Below are 24777 nucleotides of genomic sequence, written 5' to 3' on the forward strand. Positions count from 1 at the left end.
CATTAACGTGCGTGGTTGAGAGGTAAAGCATTATCGTGCGTGGTTGAGAGGTAAAGCATTATCGTGTGTGTTTGTGATGTAAAGGGAAAGGGGATACCTAGTCAGTTGTACAATCAATCAATCAATCAATTTTATTTTATATAGCCCTTCGTACATCAGCTAATATCTCGAAGTGCTGTACAGACACCCAGCCTAAAACCCCAAACAGCTAGTAATGCAGGTGTAGAAGCACGGTGGCTAGGAAAAACTCCCTAGAAAGGCCAAAACCTAGGAAGAAACCTAGAGAGGAACCAGGCTATGAGGGGTGGCCAGTCCTCTTCTGGCTGTGCCGGGTGGAGATTATAACAGAACTATGCCAAGATGTTCAAAAATGTTCATAAGTGACAAGCATGGTCAAATAATAATCATGAATAATTTTCAGTTGGCTTTTCATAGCCGATCATCAAGAGTTGAAAAACAACAGGTCTGGGACAGGTGGCGGTTCCATAACCGCAGGCAGAACAGCTGAAACTGGAATAGCAGCAAGGCCAGGCGGACTGGGGACAGCAAGGAGTCACCACGGGCGGCAGTCCCGACGCATGGTCCTAGGGCCGAGGTCCTCCGAGAGAAAGAAAGAGAGAAGGAGAAAATTAGAGAGAGCCAAGATTTTCAAAATGTTTATAAATGACAAGCATGGTCAAATAATAATCAGGAATAAATCTCAGTTGGCTTTTCATAGCCGATCATTAAGAGTTGAAAACAGCAGGTCTGGGACAGGTAGGGGTTCCATAACCGCAGGCAGAACAGTTGAAACTGGAATAGCAGCAAGGCCAGGCGGACTGGGGACAGCAAGGAGTCACCACGGCCGGTAGTCCCGACGTATGGTCCTAGGGCTCAGGTCCTCCGAGAGAAAGAAGAGAGAAGGAGAAAATTAGAGAGAGCCAAGATTTTCAAAATGTTCATAAATGACAAGCATGGTCAAATAATAATCAGGAATAAATCTCAGTTGGCTTTTCATAGCCGATCATTAAGAGTTGAAAACAGCAGGTCTGGGACAGGTAGGGGTTCCGTAACCGCAGGCAGAACAGTTGAAACTGGAATAGCAGCAAGGCCAGGCGGACTGGGGACAGCAAGGTGTCATCATGCCCGGTAGTCCTGACGTATGGTCCTAGTGCTCAGGTTCTCAGAGAGAAAGAGAGAACGAGAGAATTAGAGAGAGCATACTTAAATTCACACAGAACACTGGATAAGACAGGAGAAGTACTCCAGGTAACCAACTGACCCTAGCCCCCCGACACATAAACTACTGCAGCATAAATACTGGAGGCTGAGACAGGAGCGGTCAGGAGACACTGTGGCCCCATCCGAAGAAACCCCCGGACAGGGCCAAACAGGAAGGATATAACCCCACCCACTTTGCCAAAGCACAGCCCCCGCACCACTAGAGGGAAATCCTCAACCACCAACTTACAATCCTGAGACAAGGCCGAGTATAGCCCACAAAGGTCTCCACCACAGCACAAACCAAGGGGGGGCGCCAACCCAGACAGGAAGATCACGTCAGTAACTCAACCCACTCAAGTGACGCACCCCTCCTAGGGACGGCATGAAAGAGCACCAGCAAGCCAGTGACTCAGCCCCTGTAACAGGGTTAGAGGCAGAGAATCCCAGTGGAGAGAGGGGAACCGGCCTGGCAGAGACAGCAAGGGCGGTTCGTTGCTCCAGAGCCTTTCCGTTCACCTTCACACTCCTGGGCCAGACTACACTCAATCATATGACCTACTGAAGAGATAAGTCTTCAGTAAAGACTTAAAGGTTGAGACCGAGTCTGCGTCTCTCACATGGGTAGGCAGACTGTTCCATAAAAATGGAGATCTATAGGAGAAAGCCCTGCCTCCCGCTGTTTGCTTAGAAATTCTAGGGACAATTAGGAGGCCTGCGTCTTGTGACCGTAGCGTACGTATTCGTATGTACGGCAGGACCAACTCGGAAAGATAGGTAGGAGCAAGCCCATGTAACGCTTTATAGGTTAACAGTAAAACCTTGAAATCAGCCCTTGCCTTAACAGGAAGCCAGTGTAGGGAAGCTAGCACTGGAGTAATATGATCAAATTTCTTGGTTCTAGTCAGGATTCTAGCAGCCGTATTTAGCACTAACTGAAGTTTATTTAGTGCTTTATCCGGGTAGCCGGAAAGTAGAGCATTGCAGTAGTCTAACCTAGAAGTAACAAATGCATGGATTAATTTTTCTGCATCATTTTTGGACAGAAAATTTCTGATTTTTGCAATGTTACGTAGATGGAAAAAAGCTGTCCTTGAAACAGTCTTGATATGTTCGTCAAAAGAGAGATCAGGGTCAAGAGTAACGCCGAGGTCCTTCACAGTTTTATTTGAGACGACTTTACAACCATCAAGATGAATTGTCAGATTCAACAGAAGATCTCTTTGTTTCTTGGGACCTAGAACAAGCATCTCTGTTTTGTCCGAGTTTAAAAGTAGAAAGTTTTCAGCCATCCACTTCCTTATGTCTGAAACACAGGCTTCTAGCGAGGGCAATTTTGGGGCTTCACCATGTTTCATTGAAATGTACAGCTGTGTGTCATCCGCATAGCAGTGAAAGTTAACATTATGTTTTCGAATAACATCCCCAAGAGGTAAAATATATAGTGAAAACAATAGTGGTCCTAAAACGGAACCTTGAGGAACACCGAAATGTACAGTTGATTTGTCAGAGGACAGACCATTCACAGAGACAAACTGATATCTTTCCGACAGGTAAGATCTAAACCAGGCCAGAACTTGTCCGTGTAGACCAATTTGGGTTTCCAGTCTCTCCAAAAGAATGTGGTGATCGATGGTGTCAAAGGCAGCACTAAGGTCTAGTAGCACGAGGACAGATGCAGAGCCTCGGTCTGACGCCATTAAAAGGTCATTTACCACCTTCACAAGTGCAGTCTCAGTGCTATGATGGGGTCTAAAACCAGACTGAAGCATTTCGTATACATTGTTTGTCTTCAGAAAGGCAGTGAGTTGCTGCGCAACAGCTTTTTCTAAAATTTTTGAGAGGAATGGAAGATTCGATATAGGCCGATAGTTTTTTATATTTTCCGGGTCAAGGTTTGGCTTTTTCAAGAGAGGCTTTATCACTGCCACTTTTAGTGAGTTTGGTACACATCCGGTGGATAGAGAGCTGTTTATTATGTTCAACATAGGAGGGCCAAGCACAGGAAGCAGCTCCTCCAGCAGTTTAGTAGGAATAGGATCCAGTATGCAGCTTGAAGGTTTAGAGGCCATGATTATTTTCATCATTGTGTCAAGAGATATAGTACTAAAACACTTAAGTGTCTCTCCCGATCCCAGGCCCTCGCAGAGCTGTGCAGATCCAGGACAGCTAAGCCCTGGAGGAATACGCAGATTCAAAGAGGAGTCCGTAATTTGCTTTCTAATGGTCATGATCTTTTCCTCAAAGAAGTTCATGAATTTATTACTGCTGAAGTGAAAGCCATCCTCTCTTGGGGAATGCTGCTTTTTAGTTAGTTTCGCAACAGTATCAAAAATAAATTTTGGATTGTTCTTATTTTCCTCGATTAAGTTGGAAAAGTAGGATGATCGAGCAGCAGTGAGGGCTCTTCGGTACTGCACGGTACTGTCTTTCCAAGCTAGTCGGAAGACTTCCAGTTTGGTGTGGCGCCATTTCCGTTCCAATTTCCTGGAAGCTTGCTTCAAAGCTCGTGTATTTTCTGTATACCAGGGAGCTAGTTTCTTATGACAAATCTTTTTCGTTTTTAGGGGTGCAACTGCATCTAGGGTATTGCGCAAGGTTAAATTGAGTTCCTCAGTTAGGTGGTTAACTGATTTTTGTCCTCTGACGTCCTTGGGTAGGCAGAAGGAGTCTGGAAGGGCATCAAGGAATTTTTGTGTTGTCTGAGAATTTATAGCACGACTTTTGATGCTCCTTGGTTGGGGTCTGAGCAGATTATTTGTTGCGATTGCAAACGTAATAAAATGGTGGTCCGATAGTCCAGGATTATGAGGAAAAACATTAAGATCTACAACATTTATTCCATGGGACAAAACTAGGTCCAGAGTATGACTGTGGCAGTGAGTAGGTCCAGAGACATGTTGGACAAAACCCACTGAGTCGATGATGGCTCCGAAAGACTTTTGGAGTGGGTCTGTGGACTTCTCCATGTGAATATTAAAATCACCAAAAATTAGAATATGATCTGCTATGACTACAAGGTCTGATAGGAATTCAGGAAACTCAGAGAGGAACGCTGTATATGGCCCAGGAGGCCTGTAAACAGTAGCTATAAAAAGTGATTGAGTAGGCTGCATAGATTTCATGACTAGAAGCTCAAAAGACGAAAACGCCATTTTTTTTTTTGTAAATTGAAATTTGCTATCGTAAATGTTAGCAACACCTCCGCCTTTGCGGGATGCACGGGGGATATGGTCACTAGTGTAACCAGGAGGTGAGGCCTCATTTAACACAGTAAATTCATCAGGCTTAAGCCATGTTTCAGTCAGGCCAATCACATCAAGATTATGATCAGTGATTAGTTCATTGACTATGACTGCCTTTGAAGTGAGGGATCTAACATTAAGTAACCCTATTTTGAGATGTGAGGTATCACGATCTCTTTCAATAATGGCAGGAATGGAGGAGGTCTTTATCCTAATAAGATTGCTAAGGCGAACACCACCATGTTTAGTTTTGCCCAACCTAGGTCGAGGCACAGACACAGTCTCAATGGGTATGGCTGAGCTGACTACACTGACTGTGCTATTGGCAGACTCCACTAAGCTGGCAGGTTGGCTAACAGCCTGCTGCCTGGCCTGCACCCTATTTCATTGTGGGGCTAGAGGAGTTAGAGCCCTATCTATGTTGGTAGATAAGATGAGAGCACCCCTCCAGCTAGGATGGAGTCCGTCACTCCTCAGCAGGTCAGGCTTGGTCCTGTTTTTGGGTGAGTCCCAGAAAGAGGGCCAATTATCTACAAATTCTATCTTTTGGGAGGGGCAGAAAACAGTTTTCAACCAGCGATTGAGTGCTGAGACTCTGCTGTAGAGCTCGTCACTCCCCCTAACTGGGAGGGGGCCAGAGACAATTACTCGATGCCGACACATCTTTCTAGCTGATTTACACGCTGAAGCTATGTTGCACTTGGTGACCTCTGACTGTTTCATCCTAACATCGTTGGTGCCGACGTGGATAACAATATCTCTATACTCTCTACACTCGCCAGATTTAGCTTTAGCCAGCACCATCTTTAGATTAGCCTTAACGTCGGTAGCCCTGCCCCCTGGTAAACAGTGTATGATCGCTGGGTGATTCGCTTTAAGTCTAATACTGCGGGTAATGGAGTCGCCAATGACTAGGGTTTTCAATTTGTCAGAGCTAATGGTGGGAGCCTTCGGCGTCTCAGACCCCGTAACGGGAGGAGTAGAGACAAGAGAAGACTCGGCCTCAGACTCCGACTCGCTACATAATGGGGAAAACCGGTTGAAAGTTTCTGTCGGCTGAATGAGCGACACCGGTTGAGCATTCCAACAGCATTTCCCTCCAAAAGCCATGAGAAAGTTGTCCGGGTGCGGGGACTGTGCGGGGGGATTTATACTAACGTTACTATCTGTACTTACTGGTGGCACAGACGCTGTTTCTTCCTTTCCTACACTGAAATTACCCTTGCCTAACGATTGCGTCTGAAGCTGGGCATGTAGCACAGCTATTCTCGCCGTAAGGCGATCGTTCTCCTGTATATTATGAGTACAGCGACTGCAATTAGAAGACATCATGTGTTACTACTTAGCTTCGGCTGTTGAAGGTGTTGACGAACCATGTCCAGATAAAGCGTCCGGAGTGAAAAAGTTGAATGAGGGAAAAAGTTGCGATGGAAAAACTAAAAATATAAACGGTATTTAAAAACAAAACAAAAAAAACGTAAAGTTGTCAGCTAGCAAAGTAAAGTAAAGTTGGCAGCAAAACGCACAGCAACAAAACGCACAGCAACACGTCTGCAGATTCAACAGGAAGTGACGAAGGAATTCAACAGGAAGCAACTGAATGAATTCAACTGAAATGTGTATTCCGCATTTAACCCAACCCCACTGAATCAGAGAGGTGCAGGGGCTGCCTTAATCATTATTGTGTGTGGTTGAGAGGTAAAACATTATCATATGTGGTTGAGAGGTAAAGCATTGTCATGTGTGGTTGAGAGGTAAAATATTATCATGTGTGTGGTTGAGATGTAATCTTGGACACCCAGCACATCTGTCCACAAGTGAAATGGTGAAAGAGCTTCACCTAGACATTGAGAAATTAATAGATGAGTCTCCTTCAGCTCTTTCACTTCTGTTGATCCTGCTAGCCTATCTATTGTTGATCCTGCTAGCCTATCTATTGTTGATCATGCTAGCCTATCTATTGTTGATCCTGCTAGCCTATCTATTGTTGATCATGCTAGCCTATCTATTGTTGATCCTGCTAGCCTATCTATTGTTGATCATGCTAGCCTATCTATTGTTGATCATGGTAGCCTATCTATTGTTGATCACGCTAGCCTATCTATTGTTGATCATGCTAGCGTATCTATTGTTGATCATGGTAGCCTATATATTGTTGATCATGCTAGCATATCTATTGTTGATCCTGCTAGCCTATCTATTGTTGATCCTGCTAGCCTATCTATTGTTGATCATGCTAGCCTATCTATTGTTGATCATGGTAGCCTATCTACTGTTGATCCTGCTAGCCTATCTATTGTTGATCCTGCTAGCCTATCTATTGTTGATCCTGCTAGCCTATCTATTGTTGATCCTGCTAGCCTATCTATTGTTGATCCTGCTAGCCTATCTATTGTTGATCATGCTAGCCTATCTATTGTTGATCATGCTAGCCTATCTATTGTTGATCATGCTAGCCTATCTATTGTTGATCCTGCTAGCCTATCTATTGTTGATCATGGTAGCCACATTGATGATTCACTGTACAGAACCTGATAGACTACCACACCACCATTACTTAAGCCACACCATCACTACTTAAAACACACCATCATTACTTAAACCACACCATCACTACTTAAACAACACCATCACTACTTAAACCACACCATCATTACTTAAGCCACACCATCACTACTTAAAACACACCATCATTACTTAAACCACACCATCACTACTTAAAACACACCATCACTACTTAAAACACACCATCATTACTTAAACCACACCATCATTACTTAAACCACACCATCATTACTTAAACCACACCATCACTACTTAAAACACACCAGCACTACTTAAAACACACCATCACTACTTAAACCACACCATCACTACTTAAAACACACCATCACTACTTAAACCACACCATCACTACTTAAACCACACCATCATTACTTAAACCACACCATCACTACTTAAACAACACCATCACTACTTAAACAACACCATCACTACTTAAACAACACCATCACTACTTAAACCACACCATCACTACTTAAAACACACCATCACTACTTAAACAACACCATCATTACTTAAACCACACCATCACTACTTAAACAACACCATCACTACTTAAACAACACCATCACTACTTAAACAACACCATCACTACTTAAACCACACCATCACTACTTAAACCACACCATCACTACTTAAACCACACCATCATTACTTAAACCACACCATCACTACTTAAAACACACCATCATTAATTAAACCACACCATCACTACTTAAACCACACCATCACTACTTAAACAACACCATCATTACTTAAACCACACCATCACTACTTAAACCACACCATCACTACTTAAGCCACACCATCACTACTTAAACAACACCATCACTACTTAAACCACACCATCACTACTTAAGCCACACCATCACTACTTAAACCACACCATCACTACTTAAACCACACCATCACTACTTAAAACACACCATCACTACTTAAACAACACCATCACTACTTAAACCACACCATCATTACTTAAACCACACCATCATTACTTAAACCACACCATCACTACTTAAAACACACCATCATTAATTAAACCACACCATCTCTAATTAAACCACACCATCACTACTTAAACCATCACTACTTAAACCACACCATCACTTTAATCATGAAGTAAAGCATGCCACCAAAACGGGACACCTTGGTTTAGGAATGACCATGATTGGCTATAGAGCAGATCTCTTTCACGTTCATTCCACCATGTCCATCTGTGCTGACCGAGAGTACAGACAGCCATTGAAGCCTCAGTCGTTTAGTCACGGCCCCACTGTTTTCAGCCGCAGCCATCGGCGTAGCCCAGGACCCACTTAGAGACACACACTCTAAGTGTTTTAGAGTGTGTGTCAGAATCCTGATTACCCACCCCGGTTTGAGATAGAGGTGATTAATATCACAGCAGCCTGCAGCAATGTGTGAAGAGAGAGTGAGAGAGTGAGAGAGTGCGAGTGAGTGAGTGAGTGAGAGAGGGGGAGAGAGGGTGAGAGAGAGAGACGGACTCTGTCAATAATGCTGGGATAATATAAACTATGGTAGAGAGATGGAGGATGGGGGAGAGAGAGAGACAGAGAGACAGAGAGACAGAGACAGAGAGAGAGACAGAGAGAGAGTGGGAGACAGAGAGACAGAGAGAGACAGAGAGAGAGAGAGAGAGAGAGACCGAGACAGAGATGATGTTAAAGGTGCACTGGTAAATAACTGTAATTCTCAATAATATTGCTATTGATTTGATTTGTATTAAATGATTAACTTCTACTTGGTCACAATCCCAGATCCGGGAGCATCAGTAAAAAAGCTGACTAGCATAGCCTAGCATAGCGCCACAAGTAAATACTAGCATCTAAATATCATGAAATCACAAGTCCAAGACACCAGATGAAAGATACACATCTTGTGAATCCAGCCATCATTTCCGATTTTTAAAATATTTTACAGGGAAAACACTATGTATTTCTATTAGCTAACCACCATAGCAAAAGACTCAACCGCATATTTTCACCATTTTTTTACCGCATAGGTAGCTATCACAAATTCGACCAAATAAAGATATAAATAGTCACTAACCAAGAAACAACTTCATCAGATGACAGTCTGATAACATATTTATTGTATAGCATATGTTTTGTTCGAAAAATGTGCATATTTCAGGTATAAATCATAGTTTTACATTGCAGCCACCATCACAAAATCTCACCAAAGCAGCTAGAATAACTACAGAGACCAAAGTGAAATACCTAAATACTCATCATAAAACATTTATGAAAAATACATGGTGTACAGCAAATTAAAGACAAACATCTTGTGAATCCAGCCAATATTTCAGATTTTTTAAGTGTTTTACAGCGAAAACACAATACAGCATTATATTAGCTTACTACAATATCCAACCACACAACAGCATTGATTCAAGGCAACGGTAGCGATAGCGACAAAACCAGCAAAAGATATTAATTATTTCACTAACCTTCATAAACTTCATCAGATGACAGTCCTATAACATCATATTACACAATACATATATGGTTTGTTCAAAAATGTGCATATTTAGCGGTACAATTCGTGGTTGAACAATGTGAATACGTAGCCAAACTGCACAAAATTATCCGGATATATTTCTGATACTCACCTAATCCTAATCAAATAACTAATCATAAACTTTACTAAAATATAGAGGTTGGACAGCAAATGAAAGATACACTAGTTCTTAATGCAACCGCTGTGTTAGATTTTAAAAAATAACTTTAGTACGACATACAGCTTACGTTATAGCGAGACAGCGCCCAAAATCAGCGCCCAAATTACGACGACACATTTTCGATAGAAATACGAAATAACATCATAAATGGTTCCTACTTTTGATGATCTTCCATCAGAATCTTGTACAAGGGGTCCTTTGTCCAGAATAATCGTTGTTTGGTTGTAGAATGCCCTCTTCATCTGTAGACTTTGCAGCCAACGCTAGCCATGTGGCGCAGCAGTGTCCAAATCACCATAACGCAAGACAAAGAATTCCAGAAAATCGCAATAAACTGATATAAACTGATATAAGTCGGTTTAAAATAACTAGTTTATGATGTTTTTAACACATATATCAAATAAAATCAGAGCCGGATATATCTAACGTCTATAACGAAAGCTTTTCAGAACGCAATCCTGAGCTCCCTCTCGCGCCAAGCTCAACGGTGAAAAGACTAGACCCACTGTTCCAAGAGCTCTTGTTCGGCCTCAGATAGAGCTATACATCCCATTCCAATTCTCACTGCCTACTGACATCTAGTGGAAGGCGTATGCAGTGCATGTAGACCCATAGATTTCATGCAAATTAATAGGCTGACCCTGGAACAGAGCCCCGATTTCAGATTTTTCAGTTCCTGACAGGAAGTTTGCTGCAAAATGAGTTCTGTTTTACTCACAGATATAATTCAAACGGTTTTAGAAACTAGAGAGTGTTTTCTATCCAACAGTAATAATAATATGCATATTGTACGAGCAAGAATTGAGTACGAGGCAGTTTAATTTGGGAACGATTTTTTACAAAGTGAAAACAGCGCCCCCCCTATTGAGAAAAGGTACCTCATTAATACCACACTATAGACACTGAATCGATCATTTAATCAAACGTGCCAATCCCATAGCCCATAAAAAGCTTCTGTGTGATGATACTGAAGTGCAAGGCTTTAGGGTTAGTGTGACTGTACCTTGGTTGGAATGTTAGGGGTCAGTACACAGTTGTCAGGGTTACCTTGGTTGGAGGGTTAGTGTTAGGGGTCAGGACACAGGTGTCAGGGTTTCCTTGGTTGGAGGGTTAGTGTTAGGGGTTAGAGGTCAGGGTTACCTTGGTTGGAGGGTTAGTGTTAGGGGTCAGGGTTACCTTGGTTGGAGGGTTAGTGTTAAGGGTCAGGGGTCAGGGTTACCTTGCTTGGAGGGTTAGTGTTAAGGGTCAGGGGTCAGGGTAACCTTGGTTGGAGGGTTAGTGTTAGGGGTCAGGCTTACCTTGGTTGGAGGGTTAGTGTTAGGGGTCAGGCTTACCTTGGTTGGAGGGTTAGTGTTGGGGGTCAGGGGTCAGGGTTACCTTGGTTGGAGGGTTACTGTTGGGGGTCAGGGGTCAGGGTTACCTTGGTTGGAGGGTTAGTGTTAGGGGTCAGGGTTACCTTGGTTGGAGGGTTAGTGTTAGGGGTCAGAGGTCAGGGTTACCTTGGTTGGAGGGTTAGTGTTAGGGGTCAGGGGTCAGGTTTACCTTGGTTGGAGGGTTAGTGTTAGGGGTCAGGGGTCAGGGTTACCTTGGTTGGAGCTGTTGGTGGGGAAGCGGTCAGACTTCTTGAGGGTTCTGAAGTGGACCCTCTTGCTGGCCTGACTCTCTCCGTGCAGACCAATAGACTGGACCTGGATAATATAGTCCGTCTCCTCTTCCAGATCCCACAGAACACAGCTCCTGCTAGTGGTGTTCACCTCTCTGATGAAGCGCTGGGTGTGGCCCTCCTGCCTCTGAGATATAACACAGAGATATAGGGTAGAAAGGTTTGAGTTGTAATGGAAACTAACTCCCTCCCCACAGTCCTCCATGTTCTCCCTATCTAACTCCCCACAGTCCTCCCTGCTCTCCCTGTCTAACTCCCCACAGTCCTCCCTGCTCTCCCTGTCTAACTCTCCACAGTCCTCCCTGCTCTCCCTGTCTAACTCCCCACAGTCCTCCCTGCTCTCCCTGTCTAACACCCAACAGTACTCCCTGTCTAACTCCCCACAGTCCTCCCTGCTCTCCCTGTCTAACACCCACAGTACTCCCTGTCTAACTCCCCACAGTCCTCCCTGTTCTCCATGTCTAACTCCCCACAGTCCTCCCTGCTCTCCCTGTCTAACTCTCCACAGTCCTCCCTGCTCTCCCTGTCTAACTCCCCACAGTCCTCCCTGCTCTCCCTGTCTAACACCCAACAGTACTCCCTGTCTAACTCCCCACAGTCCTCCCTGCTCTCCCTGTCTAACACCCCACAGTACTCCCTGTCTAACTCCCCACAGTCCTCCCTGCTCTCCCTGTCTAACTCCCCACAGTCCTCCCTGTTCTCCCTGTCTAACTCCCCACAGTCCTCCCTGTTCTCCCTGTCTAACTCCCCACAGTCCTCCCTGTTCTCCATGTCTAACTCCCCACAGTCCTCCCTGTCTAACTCCCCACAGTCCTCCCTGCTCTGTCTAACTGCAGGAGTAACTGCTACTACAACTACTACTGTTACTACTACTACTACTACTACTACTACTACTACTACTGCTACTACTACTACTACTACTACTACTGCTACTACTACTACTACTGCTACTGCTACTGCTACTGCTACTGCTACTGCTACTGCTACTGCTACTACTACTACTACTGCAACTACTGATACTACTGCTACTACTACTACTACTGCTACTGCTACTACTACTACTACTACTACTGCAACTACTGATACTACTGCTACTACTACTACTACTGCTACTGCTACTACTACTACTACTGCTACTGCTACTACTACTACTACTGCTACTGCAACTACTACTACTGCTGCTACTACTACTACTACTACTACTACTACTACTACTACTACTGCTGCTACTACTACTACTACTACTACTACTACTACTACTGCTGCTACTGCTACTACTAAGCAGGCCTACTACTACTACTACTACTACTACTACTACTACTACTACTACTACTACTACTACTACTACTACTACTAAGCAGGCCTACTACTAAGCAGGCCTACTACTACTACTACTACTACTACTACTACTAAGCAGGCCTACTACTTCTTACTACTACTACTAAGCAGGCCTACTACCTCTACTACTACTACTACTACTAAGCAGGCCTACTACTACTACTACTTCTACTACTAAGCAGGCCTACTTCTACTACTTACACAGAGCATCACTCACAGAGCATACAGCTACTACTACTCAGGATGCACAGTGAGTATGTTTAAACATCAGTATGCGTAGGTAGTTCCACTATTCTAAACATTCTCAAAGCTATCCAACCTGAGAATGTCTCTCTGGCAGCTGTGGATATTAACCCTGGAACCGTCTATCTCCTGACAAATCAGACACGTTGACCTTTATTTACATTCTTAGCTGGTGGCGGGGCAGAGTCAAACCTTCCTTCGTGGTCATTTATATTAGCATGTGAACCAAGCCTTAGGTATTGCTAAGAAATAGTGAAAATGTTAATGCCTACAGTGCAATATCCATCCACATGATGCATGAATGGTTGTTCTTCTCTGTATCTATTCTCTCATTGTAGTTGATACCATCATTTGAATGTTTAACTAATGCTTTGTTGCATTTTTATAACAGTGAATATTGGGTCTGAATATGTCATACAATAGTGTAGGAATGTTCATCTCATCTGATGCTGGTGACAACTGGAAACAGGTGAATTTAGACTGAATTTTTGTGGGTGAAATCTAAAGCATTCTAGTCATATAATCGAATATTGTAGTTTGGAGAATATTTTGCTGTCTCCTGCCTTTTGATCATGAGGTGTTTTGAAACTCTTTGGAAAGTTCTCAGACCCCTTGACTTTTTTTTACACAATTTGTTAAGTTACATAAGTTAAATAAAAAAATCCTTAGCAATCTAAACACAATACCCCATAATGACATGGCAAAAAATAGTTTTTTAGAAATGTTTTCTACTTTACAACAAAAACATTTAAAATAGCTGTGCAGCGACGCTCCCCATCCAACCTGACAAAGCTTGAGGTGATCTGCAGAGAAGAATTGGAGAAACTACCCTAATAGAGGTGTGCCAAGCTAGTAGCGTCATACCCAAGAAGACTCGAGGCTGTAATCGCTGCCAAAGGTGCTTCAACAAAGTACTGAGTTAAGGGTCTGAATACTTATGTAAAATGTGATATTTCAGTGTTTTAGTTGTAATGAATAAAGCTCTGACTAAGGCCGTGAGGTACGTAAAGCTCATTAACGATCAGTGACACTATCAAGAGCAGTTTCCTTTTTCCTTCGTCTTGTTCAACTGTCACCTGCAAAACAGATTGCTCAGATGTGCAAGTGCTTTTTTTGAAATGTTTTGAGTTGTAAATGAATTTGCAAACGTTTCGAAAAACCAGTTTTTGCTTTGTCATTATTGGGGGTGTTGTGTGTAGATTGATACAACAACAAAAAAAGTTGGAATAAGGCTGTAACGTAACAACATGTGTAAAAAGTCAAGGGGTCTGAATACTTTCCGCCCCTGCCATGCATAGTCCCATGGGATGTTGGCTATCAACAACAAGGCAACTCCTATGACTAATTGGGAATGGGACGCAAGCGTAGGATTGATCATCCTGTCGCTGGCCGCCTTTGGGGAGGGTGTATAGTGTGAAAGGCCGAAACACCCTAGGAACCAAAGGTACACTACTGACGATGCGCTCCCCAAATTTCACCAGGCTCACTGTTCATGAACTCTTGGAAGTGCTTGCACAAAGGATAGTAACATCTCATCCTGTGTTCTTGGAATCCGTATGCAGACAGTACGACAGAGCTAACATGCACCGTATATGCGTCTGTATTCACCTTAATACACATCAGACATTTAGCACATCAAATACTGATGTAAACAGAAACCTCTACAACAAATGACATTTACTAAATAAACATGTTAATAACAGTGGACTACACTTAGCAAACTAAACCTTTACCCAGAGTCTCATCCACCCATTACGTTTGTGTCTATTTTGTCAACGAGACCACTAGGCTAGATAGTAACTAGATAGTAGTAACCTGCTGTGAGATGGAGAAGCCGATGATGACGTCGCCCTCAGGTATCTCCCAGGAGACCGTGGCGGAGTCGGCCCTCAGGTGCATCACGGACACGTTGACGGGAGCAGGGGGACGGTCTGACGAGAGAGGAACAACAACTTGTTAGGGGGGGAAAAGTACATTACGGTAAGTCTCTGAAAGGAAAGGAGATTTTTGGGGGTTTTGTTTAGTTAGTTTCCAGGTGGGATGACCGACAGAGAGGTGGTCTGAGGAGAGAGGAACAACAACTTATAAGGGGTGAGTATACAGAAGTAAAGACATGTTTTGGTTTGCATCTATGGTGCCAGGGAGTGTGACTGACCGTTTGTATAGGTGCCAGGGGGTGTGACTGACCGTTTGTATAGGTGCCAGGGAGTGTGACTGACCGTTTGTATAGGTGCCAGGTGGTGTGACTGACCGTTTGTATAGGTGCCAGGGAGTGTGACTGACCGTTTGTATAGGTGCCAGGGGGTGTGACTGACCGTTTGTATAGATGCCAGGGGGTGTGACTGACCGTTTGTATAGATGCCAGGGGGTGTGACTGACCGTTTGTATAGGTGCCAGGTGGTGTGACTGACCGTTTGTATAGGTGCCAGGGAGTGTGACTGACCGTTTGTATAGGTGCCAGGGGGTGTGACTGACCATTTGTATTGGTGCCAGGCGCTGTGACTGACCGTTTGTATACAGTGCATTCGGAAGTATTCAGTCCCCTCCCCTTCTTCCACATTTTGTCACGTTACAGCCTTTTTCAAATACATCTGTCATCGAACAACCCCATGGCATGATCAGATGGTGAAAAAACACACCAATCTTTTTTTATAAAGTTATTTAAACAATAAAATAAGGTATAAAATGAGGGAAGGAGGCTGGAGGACTACACTGACTGACTTTGCCCTGTCACTACGCCCTTTATTTTTTAACACAAACCTAATGGATTTTGGGCTTGTGACACTGCGGCAGACTATGCCAATGTGAGAAAAACGGAGAAAGAAAAATGGGTGTTTTGAGAAATATGGAAAGGGGGGGGGGGTCCAAGTCTATTTATGTGAGAAAATAATGGAAAAGATTGCTTTTTAAGTAGCTATCAGCTAGCTGCACGATATGGCAAAAAGTATCAGCAAGCATTGACAGATAACGTAATTGAAAACGTCAAAATTATTATGGAATCCAACTACCTTTAGCAGAATGCAATTAGTTATTGTCAATAGTAATTGGATATTCATTGATATTAGCAATATGTGTTGCATTTAGGGCGCTTTTAGGAAATTGATAAGGCAGGCAAACCTTTAATAAAGTTATCCTGAGCCACACGAGAGGTTGATGACATGAGAGGAGGAAAATGAAAGGAGAAAATGAAGGTGAAATTGGGTAATCCCTCCCTTTCTCCTTCTCCTTCTCCTTCTCCATCTTCCTCTCCCTCCCTCCCTCCCTCCCTCCCTCCCTCCCTCCCTCCCTCCCTCCCTCCCTCCCTCCCTCCCTCCCTCCCTCCCTCCCTCCCTCCCTCCCTCTTTCTTATCTCCAGGTACAATCGATACTGGCCTCCCTGTTCTGTTCTGTTCTGCCACCAAGGTGACCGATGACACACAGTATCAGAAAGAAAATCAATTCCAACCAATGACAGATACGGTAGAATGTCATCAGGACAGGGGTCCAGCGATCACTCCAAGAGTGAGGAGACTACCTTCCCAAATGGCGGTTAAGATATCGTTTAGGACCTTGAGCGTTGCTGAGGTGCACCCATGACCAGCTCTGAAACCAGATTGCATAGCAGAGAAGGTATGTTGAGATTCGAAATGGTCGGTAATCTGTTTGTTGACTTGGCTTTCGAAGACCTTGGAAAGGCAGGGTAGGATAGATATAGGTCTGTAGCAGTTTGGGTCAAGAGGATCCCCCCCTTTGAAGCAGCTGCTTTCCAATCTTTGGGAATCTCAGATGACACGAAAGAGAGTTTGAACAGGCTAGTAATAGGGGTGGCAACAATTTCAGCAGATCATTTTAGAAAGGAAGGGTCCAGATTATCTAGCCCGGCTGATTTGTAGGGGTCCAGATTTTGCAGCTCTTTCAGAACATCAGCTGACTGGATTTGGGAGAAGGAGAAATGGGGAAGGCCTGGGCGAGTAGCTGTGGGGGGTGCAGTGCTGTTGACCGGGGTAGGGGTAGCCAGGTGGAAAGCATGGCCAGCCGTAGAAAAATGCTTATTGAAATTCTCAATTAGAGTGGATTTGTCGGTGGTGACAGTGTTTCCTATCTTCAGTGCAGTGGGCAGCTGGGAGGAGATGTTCTTATTCTCCATGGACTTTAGTGTCCCAGAACTTTTTTGGGTTTGTGTTGCAGGAAGCAAATTTCTGCTTGACAAAGCTAGCCTTGGCTTTTCTAACTGCCTGTGTATATTGGTTTCTAGCTTCCCTGAAAAGTTGCATATCACGGGGGCTATTCGATGCTAATGCAGAACGCCACAGGATGTTTTTGTGTTGGTTAAGGGCAGACAGGTCTGGAGAGAACCAAGGGCTATATCTGTTCCTGGTTCTAAATTTCTTGAATGGGGCATGCTTATTTAAGATGGTGAGGAAGGCATTTAAAAAAAATAACCAGGCATCCTCTACTGACGGGATGAGATCAATATCCTTCCAGGATACCCCGGCCAGGTCGATTAGAAAGGCCTGATCGCTGAAGTGTTTCAGGGAGCATTTGACAGTGTTGAGTGGAGGTCGTTTGACCGCTGACCCATTACGGAAGCAGGCAATGAGGCAGTGATCGCTGAGATCTTGGTTGAAAACAGCAGAGGTGTATTTAGAGGGCAAGTTGGTTAGGATGATATCTATGAGCGTGCCCGTGTTTACGGCTTTGGGGTGGTACCTGGTAGGTTCATTGATAATTTGTTTGAGATTGAGGGCATCAAGCTTAGATTGTAGGATGGCTGGGGTGTTAAGCATCTGCAGGCTGTCTTTGCAGTAGATTGCAACACCGCCCCCTTTGGCCGTTATATCTTGTCTGAAAATGTTGTAGTTAGGGATGAAAATGTCCGAATTTTTGGTGGTCTTCCTAAGCTATAAAATAGCTTCAAGGAATAATGTACAGACAAAGGTATGATAGGATGTGAATACAGTGGAGGTAAACCTAGGTATTGAGTGATGATGAGAGAGATATTGTCTCTAGAAACATCATTGAAACCAGGTGATGTCATCGCATATGTGGGTGGTGGAACTGAAAGGTTGGATAAGGTATAGTGAGCAGGGCTAGAGGCTCTACAGTGAAATAAGCCAATAAACACTAACCAGAACAGCAATGGACAAGGCATATTGACATTAAGGAGAGGCATGTTTAGTCGAGTGATCGTAAGGGTCCAGTGAGTAGAGGTTGGTTGGGGTCACGGCGATTCAGACAGCTAGCCGGGCTATCGGTAGCAAGCTAGCATAGGATGGAGGTCTGTTTTTAGCCGCCTCGTGCGTTTCCGTCGGTAGATTAGTGGGGTTCCATGTGGTAGAGGGGATCAATCCAATTGGCAAAATAGATAGTTATAGTGACCCAAGAAAAAATTGTCCGATAGACTTATTCAGATAGCAGCCGATAAGACAGCTAACGATTAGCGGGCCCCAGATGAGCGTTCAGGTAACGTCGCGACGGAGGTGCCAGTTGGATAACTCCCTCGGGCAGATAACGTCAGTAGTCAGTCCTGAAGGCCCGGTGGGGCTCCGCATTGGCAGTAAAACGGGTCCGGATAGATGATTGTAGCCCAGGAGTGGCTGATGGAACTCTTCAGCTGGCTAGCTCCGGAATAATTTAAGTTTGCTCTGGGATCGACGTAAGCCAATAGACACACGGGTAGCAGCTAGCTAGCTGCGAAATCAAGGTGTAAATGTCCGGAGCTTGCGTTGAAATCCGGGGATATGGAGAAAAATAGGTCTGGTATGTTCTGGTCTGAGTCGCGTTGTACAAAAGTGGCGATAGATTAACGAGCTAAAGGAATAGCTGATGACCACAAACCGTGGTTAGCTGAAATACTAACGTTAGCCAGTAAACTGGCTAGCTTCTGGGTAGCTTCTGGCTAGCTTCAGGTTAGCTTCTGGCTATCTCCCGGGTGGCGCAGTGGTCTAGGGCACTGCATCGCAGTCCTAGCTGCGCCACCAGAGTCTCTGGGTTCGCGCCCAGGCTCTGTCGCAGCCGGCCGCAACCGGGAGGTCCGTGGGGCGACGCACAATTGGCATAGCGTCGTCCAGGTTAGGGAGGGTTTGGCCGGTAGGGTTATCCTTGTCTCAGTATGTAAAAAATAAATTAAAAAAAATGTAATAAAATGTATGCACTCTACTGTAAGTCGCTCTGGATAAGAGCGTCTGCTAAATGACTAAAATGTATCTTCAGGTTAGCTTCTGGCTAGCGTCTGGTTAGCTTCTGGTTAGCTTCTGGCTAGCTTCTATTGTGGATTTTCAGATTTGAGGTAAATAATACTTTTTTTTTGTAATTGGTGAGGCGGGTTGCAGAAAAGCGTTTTGAAGTTGAGTTTTTGGAAAATAAAATATATAAAAGATATGCAAAGAAAGGTGTAAATATATATATATACGGGACACGATAAGACGAGGACAAAAAGACGTCTGACTGCTATGCCATCTTGGATGCAAGACAAGGGAATGGGAAAAGACTGTTAGACTATTAAGACTGTTAAGGTATCTGTGTGTGTGTCAGGTTTTGGCCAAGACTGTTCGGGTTTTGGTCACTAGATGTCCCCATTGCACCTTTTTTGTACCTTTTGTTTTTCTTGCTCTAATTATTGTTTGCACCTGTAGGTCATTCCCTTGTTAGTATTTAAACCCTGTGTGTTCCTCAGTTCCTTGCTCAGTGTTTGTAAGTTAGCACCCAGCCTCAGCCCAAGCCTTGTTCTTTACAGATATTTCTTTTATTGGATTTTCCAGAGGTTCTCTGGTTTAGTTCTTGTGTATATTTTGAGTAGTCTTTTGAGGTTTGTTTTTTCCCTGCTGTTTTTTACCACTTTGTGGAGTTTCTTTTGTATTTTGGAGGATTTCCATTTTGTGCCTCTTGGCTTTATTTTTGGACATTGTGGATTTAGTTTCTTTGCCTGAAGATTTTGTTCTTTAATTAAACCACCATCTCTAGTACTGCTGTGTCTGCCTCATCTTCTGGGTTCTGACGATTATTAGTGACTGTTTCTCGCACCGGGTCCTGACAGTGTGTGTCTACCTAGTGGAGCCAATGCCTGGTGACTCACATGGGAAAAGACTGTTAAGGTATCTGTGTTGGGGGTGGGGGGGTGGAGAGATATTGAGTGACATCATGGGGTCGCAGGGTCAGGTCTACCTCATTTTCCCATTTAATGAGAAGCTCCGATTGTAGATCAGTTGTCTTGGTGGGTGAAGATAGAAGAGATAGGAGGTGGGTTAACATAGATAGATGCTGACAGATGTATAGAGGGAAGGAGGGGGAGAGAGAGAGAGAGGAGAAAAGAGAGAGGAGAGGGAGAGAGAGAGAGAGAGAGAGAGAGAGAGGAGAGGGGAGAGAGAGATAGAGAGGGGAGAGAGAGTAGAGAGAGGGGAGAGAGAGAGATAGGGAGGAGAGAGAGGAGAGAGAGAAAGAGAGGAGAGAGAGGAGAGAGAGAAAGAGAGGAGAAGGGAGAGAGAGAGAGAGAGTAGAAAGGAGAGAGGAGAGAGAGAGGAGAAAGAGAGAGGAGAGAGGAGAGAGAGGGGAGATGGAGAGAGAGAAAGAGAGGAGAGAGGAGTGAGGGGAGAAAGAGGAGAGAGGAGAAGGGAGAGAGGAGAGAGATAGAGAGAGTAAAGAGAGGGGGAGAGAGGAGAAGGGAGAGAGGAGAGAGATAGAAAGAGGAGAAGGGCGAGAGGAGAGAGATAGAGAGAGAAAGAGAGGAGAGAGGAGAGAGAGGAGAGAGAGGAGGAGAGAGAGAGGTTGTGTCCCTCCAACTTGATAGTGTTCCAAAGCGCAGTATGGCATGTTAATGCATCACATCAGACACATTCTGATGTGGACATGGTGTGATGTACAAAGGCAAACAAAAACATTTTGTTTTTGCATTTACAGAATCTGAAAAATATTCTCAGACTTCTTAGACAGTAACACAATGTTATCAAGTAGCAAAGAACCAAGAGGGAGACATTAATTCATGCCAATTACCAGACGCTTTTATCCAAAGCTTGTTTACATATGTGTGGTTCCGGGAAACGAGCCCACTATCCTGCCTTCTTATAGACAGAGAGGTCCAGCCCACATTTTTATACAAACTAAAAGGTTGAGTCCTAAAATTGTCCCCTGTGATAAAACGTATTGCTGAATGGTAGACCGCGTCCAAGGAGCTCAAAGCCAAGGTTGCCACATGCATGTAAACAATATCACCAAAAGGCGTGATTTATTTTGATATAAATAATCTTCCATATGTTACGAAAGACAACTTGTCATCAATCCAGACACCCAGGTACTGATATTGAGAAACGAGTTCAATTTGGGCTCCATTTATAGCGCAGATATGCAGGTCCTCAGGGTCAACATTTCGTGACCTAGAAAACAGCATGAGCTTGGTTTTACTTGAATTTAACGCTCATTTAAGATCTGTAAGTGATTTCTAAATTGAATCAAAGTCATGTTGAAGTTCATGAGTGGCCTGCTGCACTGAGGTGGCACTGTCACGATCGTCTTGCTGAGAGAGAGTGGACCAAGGCGCAGCGTGTGCAAAATACATTCTCTTTTATTTGAGAAGGGGAAAAAAACACGCAACGAACACTTTAACAAACTGAAACAAAACAACAAACGATCGTGTCCGGAGACACCTGAAACCCCACCTCTTTAAGGAATACCTAGGATAGGATAAAGTAATCCTTCTAACCCCCCCCTTAAAAGAGTTAGATGCACTATTGTAAAGTGGTTGTTCCACTGGATATCATAAGGTGAATGCACCAATTTGTAAGTCGCTCTGGATAAGAGCGTCTGCTAAATGTAAAATGTGAAGCTATAGACGTAAGTGCACACACAAGCTACAAACGTACAACATAGACAATTACCCACAATCACCTAAAGCCCATGGCTGCCTTAAATATGGCTCCCAATCAGAGACAACAATAACCAGCTGTCTCTGATTGAGAACCAAACCAGGCAACCATAGACTTTCCTAGACCTCTCACCTGAACCCAACCCCATACACTATACAAAACCCCCTAAACAATACACACACCCTAAACTAGACAAAACACACAAACTTCCCATGTCACACCCTGACCTAACTAAAATAATAAAGAAAACAAAGAATACTAAGGCGTGACAGGCACAGGAATACAAAACTGTGTCATCTGCATAGAGATGAAAGTTACAAGTATTAACAGTGTTTCCTACGTCATTGATATACAAGGTGAATAATAATGGACCCGAAATCGGACCCTGAGGAACACCTTTTTGAATCTCAAGAAATTCAGATTTAACCCCGTCTATCCAGATGGCTTGAGTTCTGTCGCTAAGATAATTCTGATTTAACCCCATCTATCAAGATGGCCTGAGTTCTGTCACTCAGATAATTCTGAAACCATGAACAGGCTGTATGTATCCCAGGCCAACTCTTGATCATTTCTTCAGTAAAACAGAATGATCAACAGTGTCCAACACCTTTGACGGGTCAATAAACAAGGCAGCACAGCTCTTTTTAGCATCCAAGGCATTGACAAGATCATTAACAACTAGCGTGGTTGTTGTGGTAGTACTATGCCCAGGCCTAAACACTGATTGGTTTATATTAAAAATATAATTATCAGATAAAAAGGAACAAAGTTGTACATTAACCAAGAATTCTAGAATCTTAGCTAAAGAAGGTAGTCTTGAAATGGGGCGATAGTTATCAGGATAATTTGTATCCCCACCCTTATGCGGATTTCCATGCTTTTGGAATACTTCCTGATAGCAATGTTAAATAAAAAATGTGGGCTACTGAGCAATAAAGGGAGCTGCACAATTAAGCAGGCTCAGGAAACCCATTTTCATGAATCTCCCGACGAACAGTTCTTGTGCTGACGTTGCTTCCAGAGGCAGTTTGTGGCTCTGATTATGTATGCTGTGAATAAGTCCCTCTATAAAAATGTTTTTATTTTTATTTATTTCACCTTTATTTAACCAGGTAGGCCAGTTGAGAACAAGTTCTAATTTACAACTGTGACCTGGCCAAGATAAAGCAAAGCAGTGCGACACAAACAACAACACAGAGTTACACATGGAATAAACAAACATACTTTTATTTTTTTTATTTTTTATTTTACCGTTATTTTACCAGGTAAGTTGACTGAGAACACGTTCTCATTTGCAGCAACGACCTGGGGAATAGTTACAGGGGAGAGGAGGGGGATGAATGAGCCAATTGTAAATTGTAAACTGTATACAGTCAATAACACAATAAAAAAGTATCTATATACAGTGTGTGCAAATGAGGTAAGATAAGGGAGGTAAGGCAAAAAATAGGCCGTAGTGGAGACGTAATTTAGCAATTAAACACTGGAGTGATAGATGTGCAGAAGATGAATGTGCAAGTAGAGATACTGGGGTGCAAAGGAGACACATTTTTTAAATAAATAACAATATTGGGATGATGTAGTTGGATGGGCTATTTATAGATGGGCTATGTACAGGTGCAGTAATCTGTGAGCTGCTCTGACAGCTGGTGCTTAAAGCTAGTGAGGGAGATATGAGTCTCCAGCTTCAGTGATTTTTGCAATTTGTTCCAGTCATTGGCAGCAAAGAACGGGAAGGAAAGGCGGCCAAAGGAGGAATTGGCTTTGGGGGTGACCAGTGAGATATACCTGCTGGAGCGCGTGCTACGGGTGGGTGCTGCTATGGTGACCAGTGAGCTGAGATAAGGCGGGGCTTTACCTAGCAGAGATTTGTAGATGACCTGTAGCCAGTGGGTTTGGCAACGAATATGAAGCGTGGGCCAGCCAACGAGAGCATACAGGTCGCAGTGGTGGGTGGTATATGTTTGTCTATGTTTGTCTATATCTATGGCTTTGGTGACAAAAAGGATGGCACTGTGATAGACTGCATCCAATTTGCTGAGTAGAGTGTTTGGAGGCTATTTTGTAAATGACATCGCCCATTGCTTTGATACTGTATATTTCTAAAATATAAACCCATGCTTTATTCTGTAGATACGTTATAATAAGGTGTTCGGCAGAACCAAATAGAGCAACAGCTTTTAATTAATGGAGGAACGTCCCCGGTATTCTAACACCCAACAACATCCCAGGCCAAGTTTTGCCAGCTGTTGTCTCGTCTGGATAATAACACTGCTTACACATTTAGCCCCAATGCTAACAAATTCTGCATCAGCCTATCAAAGATCTTCATCTTTTTCTCCACAAACCAATGGAATTTCTTAAAATAGGTCAACTTGGATATATGTAAACCTCTAAATTCGAGGTTTACCTCTGTTCCCCTTCGCTTGGTCTATCTCAAGGGTAGAGTGAAAAAATGGCATGATCATCGCATAAATGCCCAAATCTAACGTGTTCTCCTACATGCCCAAATCTAACGTGTTCTCCTACATGACCAAATCTAACGTGTTCTCCTACATTACATAATCTAACATGTTTTCCTACATTATCAAATCTAACGTGTTCATTCTACATTACCAAATCTAACGTGTTCTCCTACATTACCAAATCTAACGTGTTTATCCTACATTACCAAATCTAACGTGTTCTCCTACATTACCAAATCTAACGTGTTCTCCTACATTACCAAATCTAACGTGTTTATCCTACATTACCAAATCTAACGTGTTCTCCTACATTACCAAATCTAACGTGTTCTCCTACATTACCAAATCTAATGTGTTCTCCTACATTACCAAATCTAACGTGTTCTCCTACATTACCAAATCTAACGTGTTCATCCTACATTACCAAATCTAATGTGTTCTCCTACATTACCAAATCTAACGTGTTCTCCTACATTACCAAATCTAACGTGTTTATCCTACATTACCAAATCTAACGTGTTCTCCT

The 24777-nt window shown here is 43.5% G+C and overlaps 1 protein-coding gene across 1 annotated transcript in view; it reads right to left on the reverse strand.

Moving 5' to 3' along the window:
- Positions 1-24777, reverse strand: part of LOC139556686 (fibronectin type III domain-containing protein 4-like) — an 89722-nt gene that overhangs the window by 44448 nt on the left and 20497 nt on the right. The window contains exons 2-3 of the mRNA XM_071370928.1: positions 14765-14880; positions 11291-11495 (exon numbers count right to left, since the gene is read on the reverse strand). Coding sequence (XP_071227029.1) covers positions 11291-11495; positions 14765-14880 — 321 coding nt within the window. The remainder of the gene's footprint in view (positions 1-11290; positions 11496-14764; positions 14881-24777) is intronic.

This window comes from Salvelinus alpinus, chromosome 27, assembly GCF_045679555.1.
Source record: "Salvelinus alpinus chromosome 27, SLU_Salpinus.1, whole genome shotgun sequence".
In the NCBI taxonomy this organism is placed as follows: domain Eukaryota; kingdom Metazoa; phylum Chordata; class Actinopteri; order Salmoniformes; family Salmonidae; genus Salvelinus; species Salvelinus alpinus.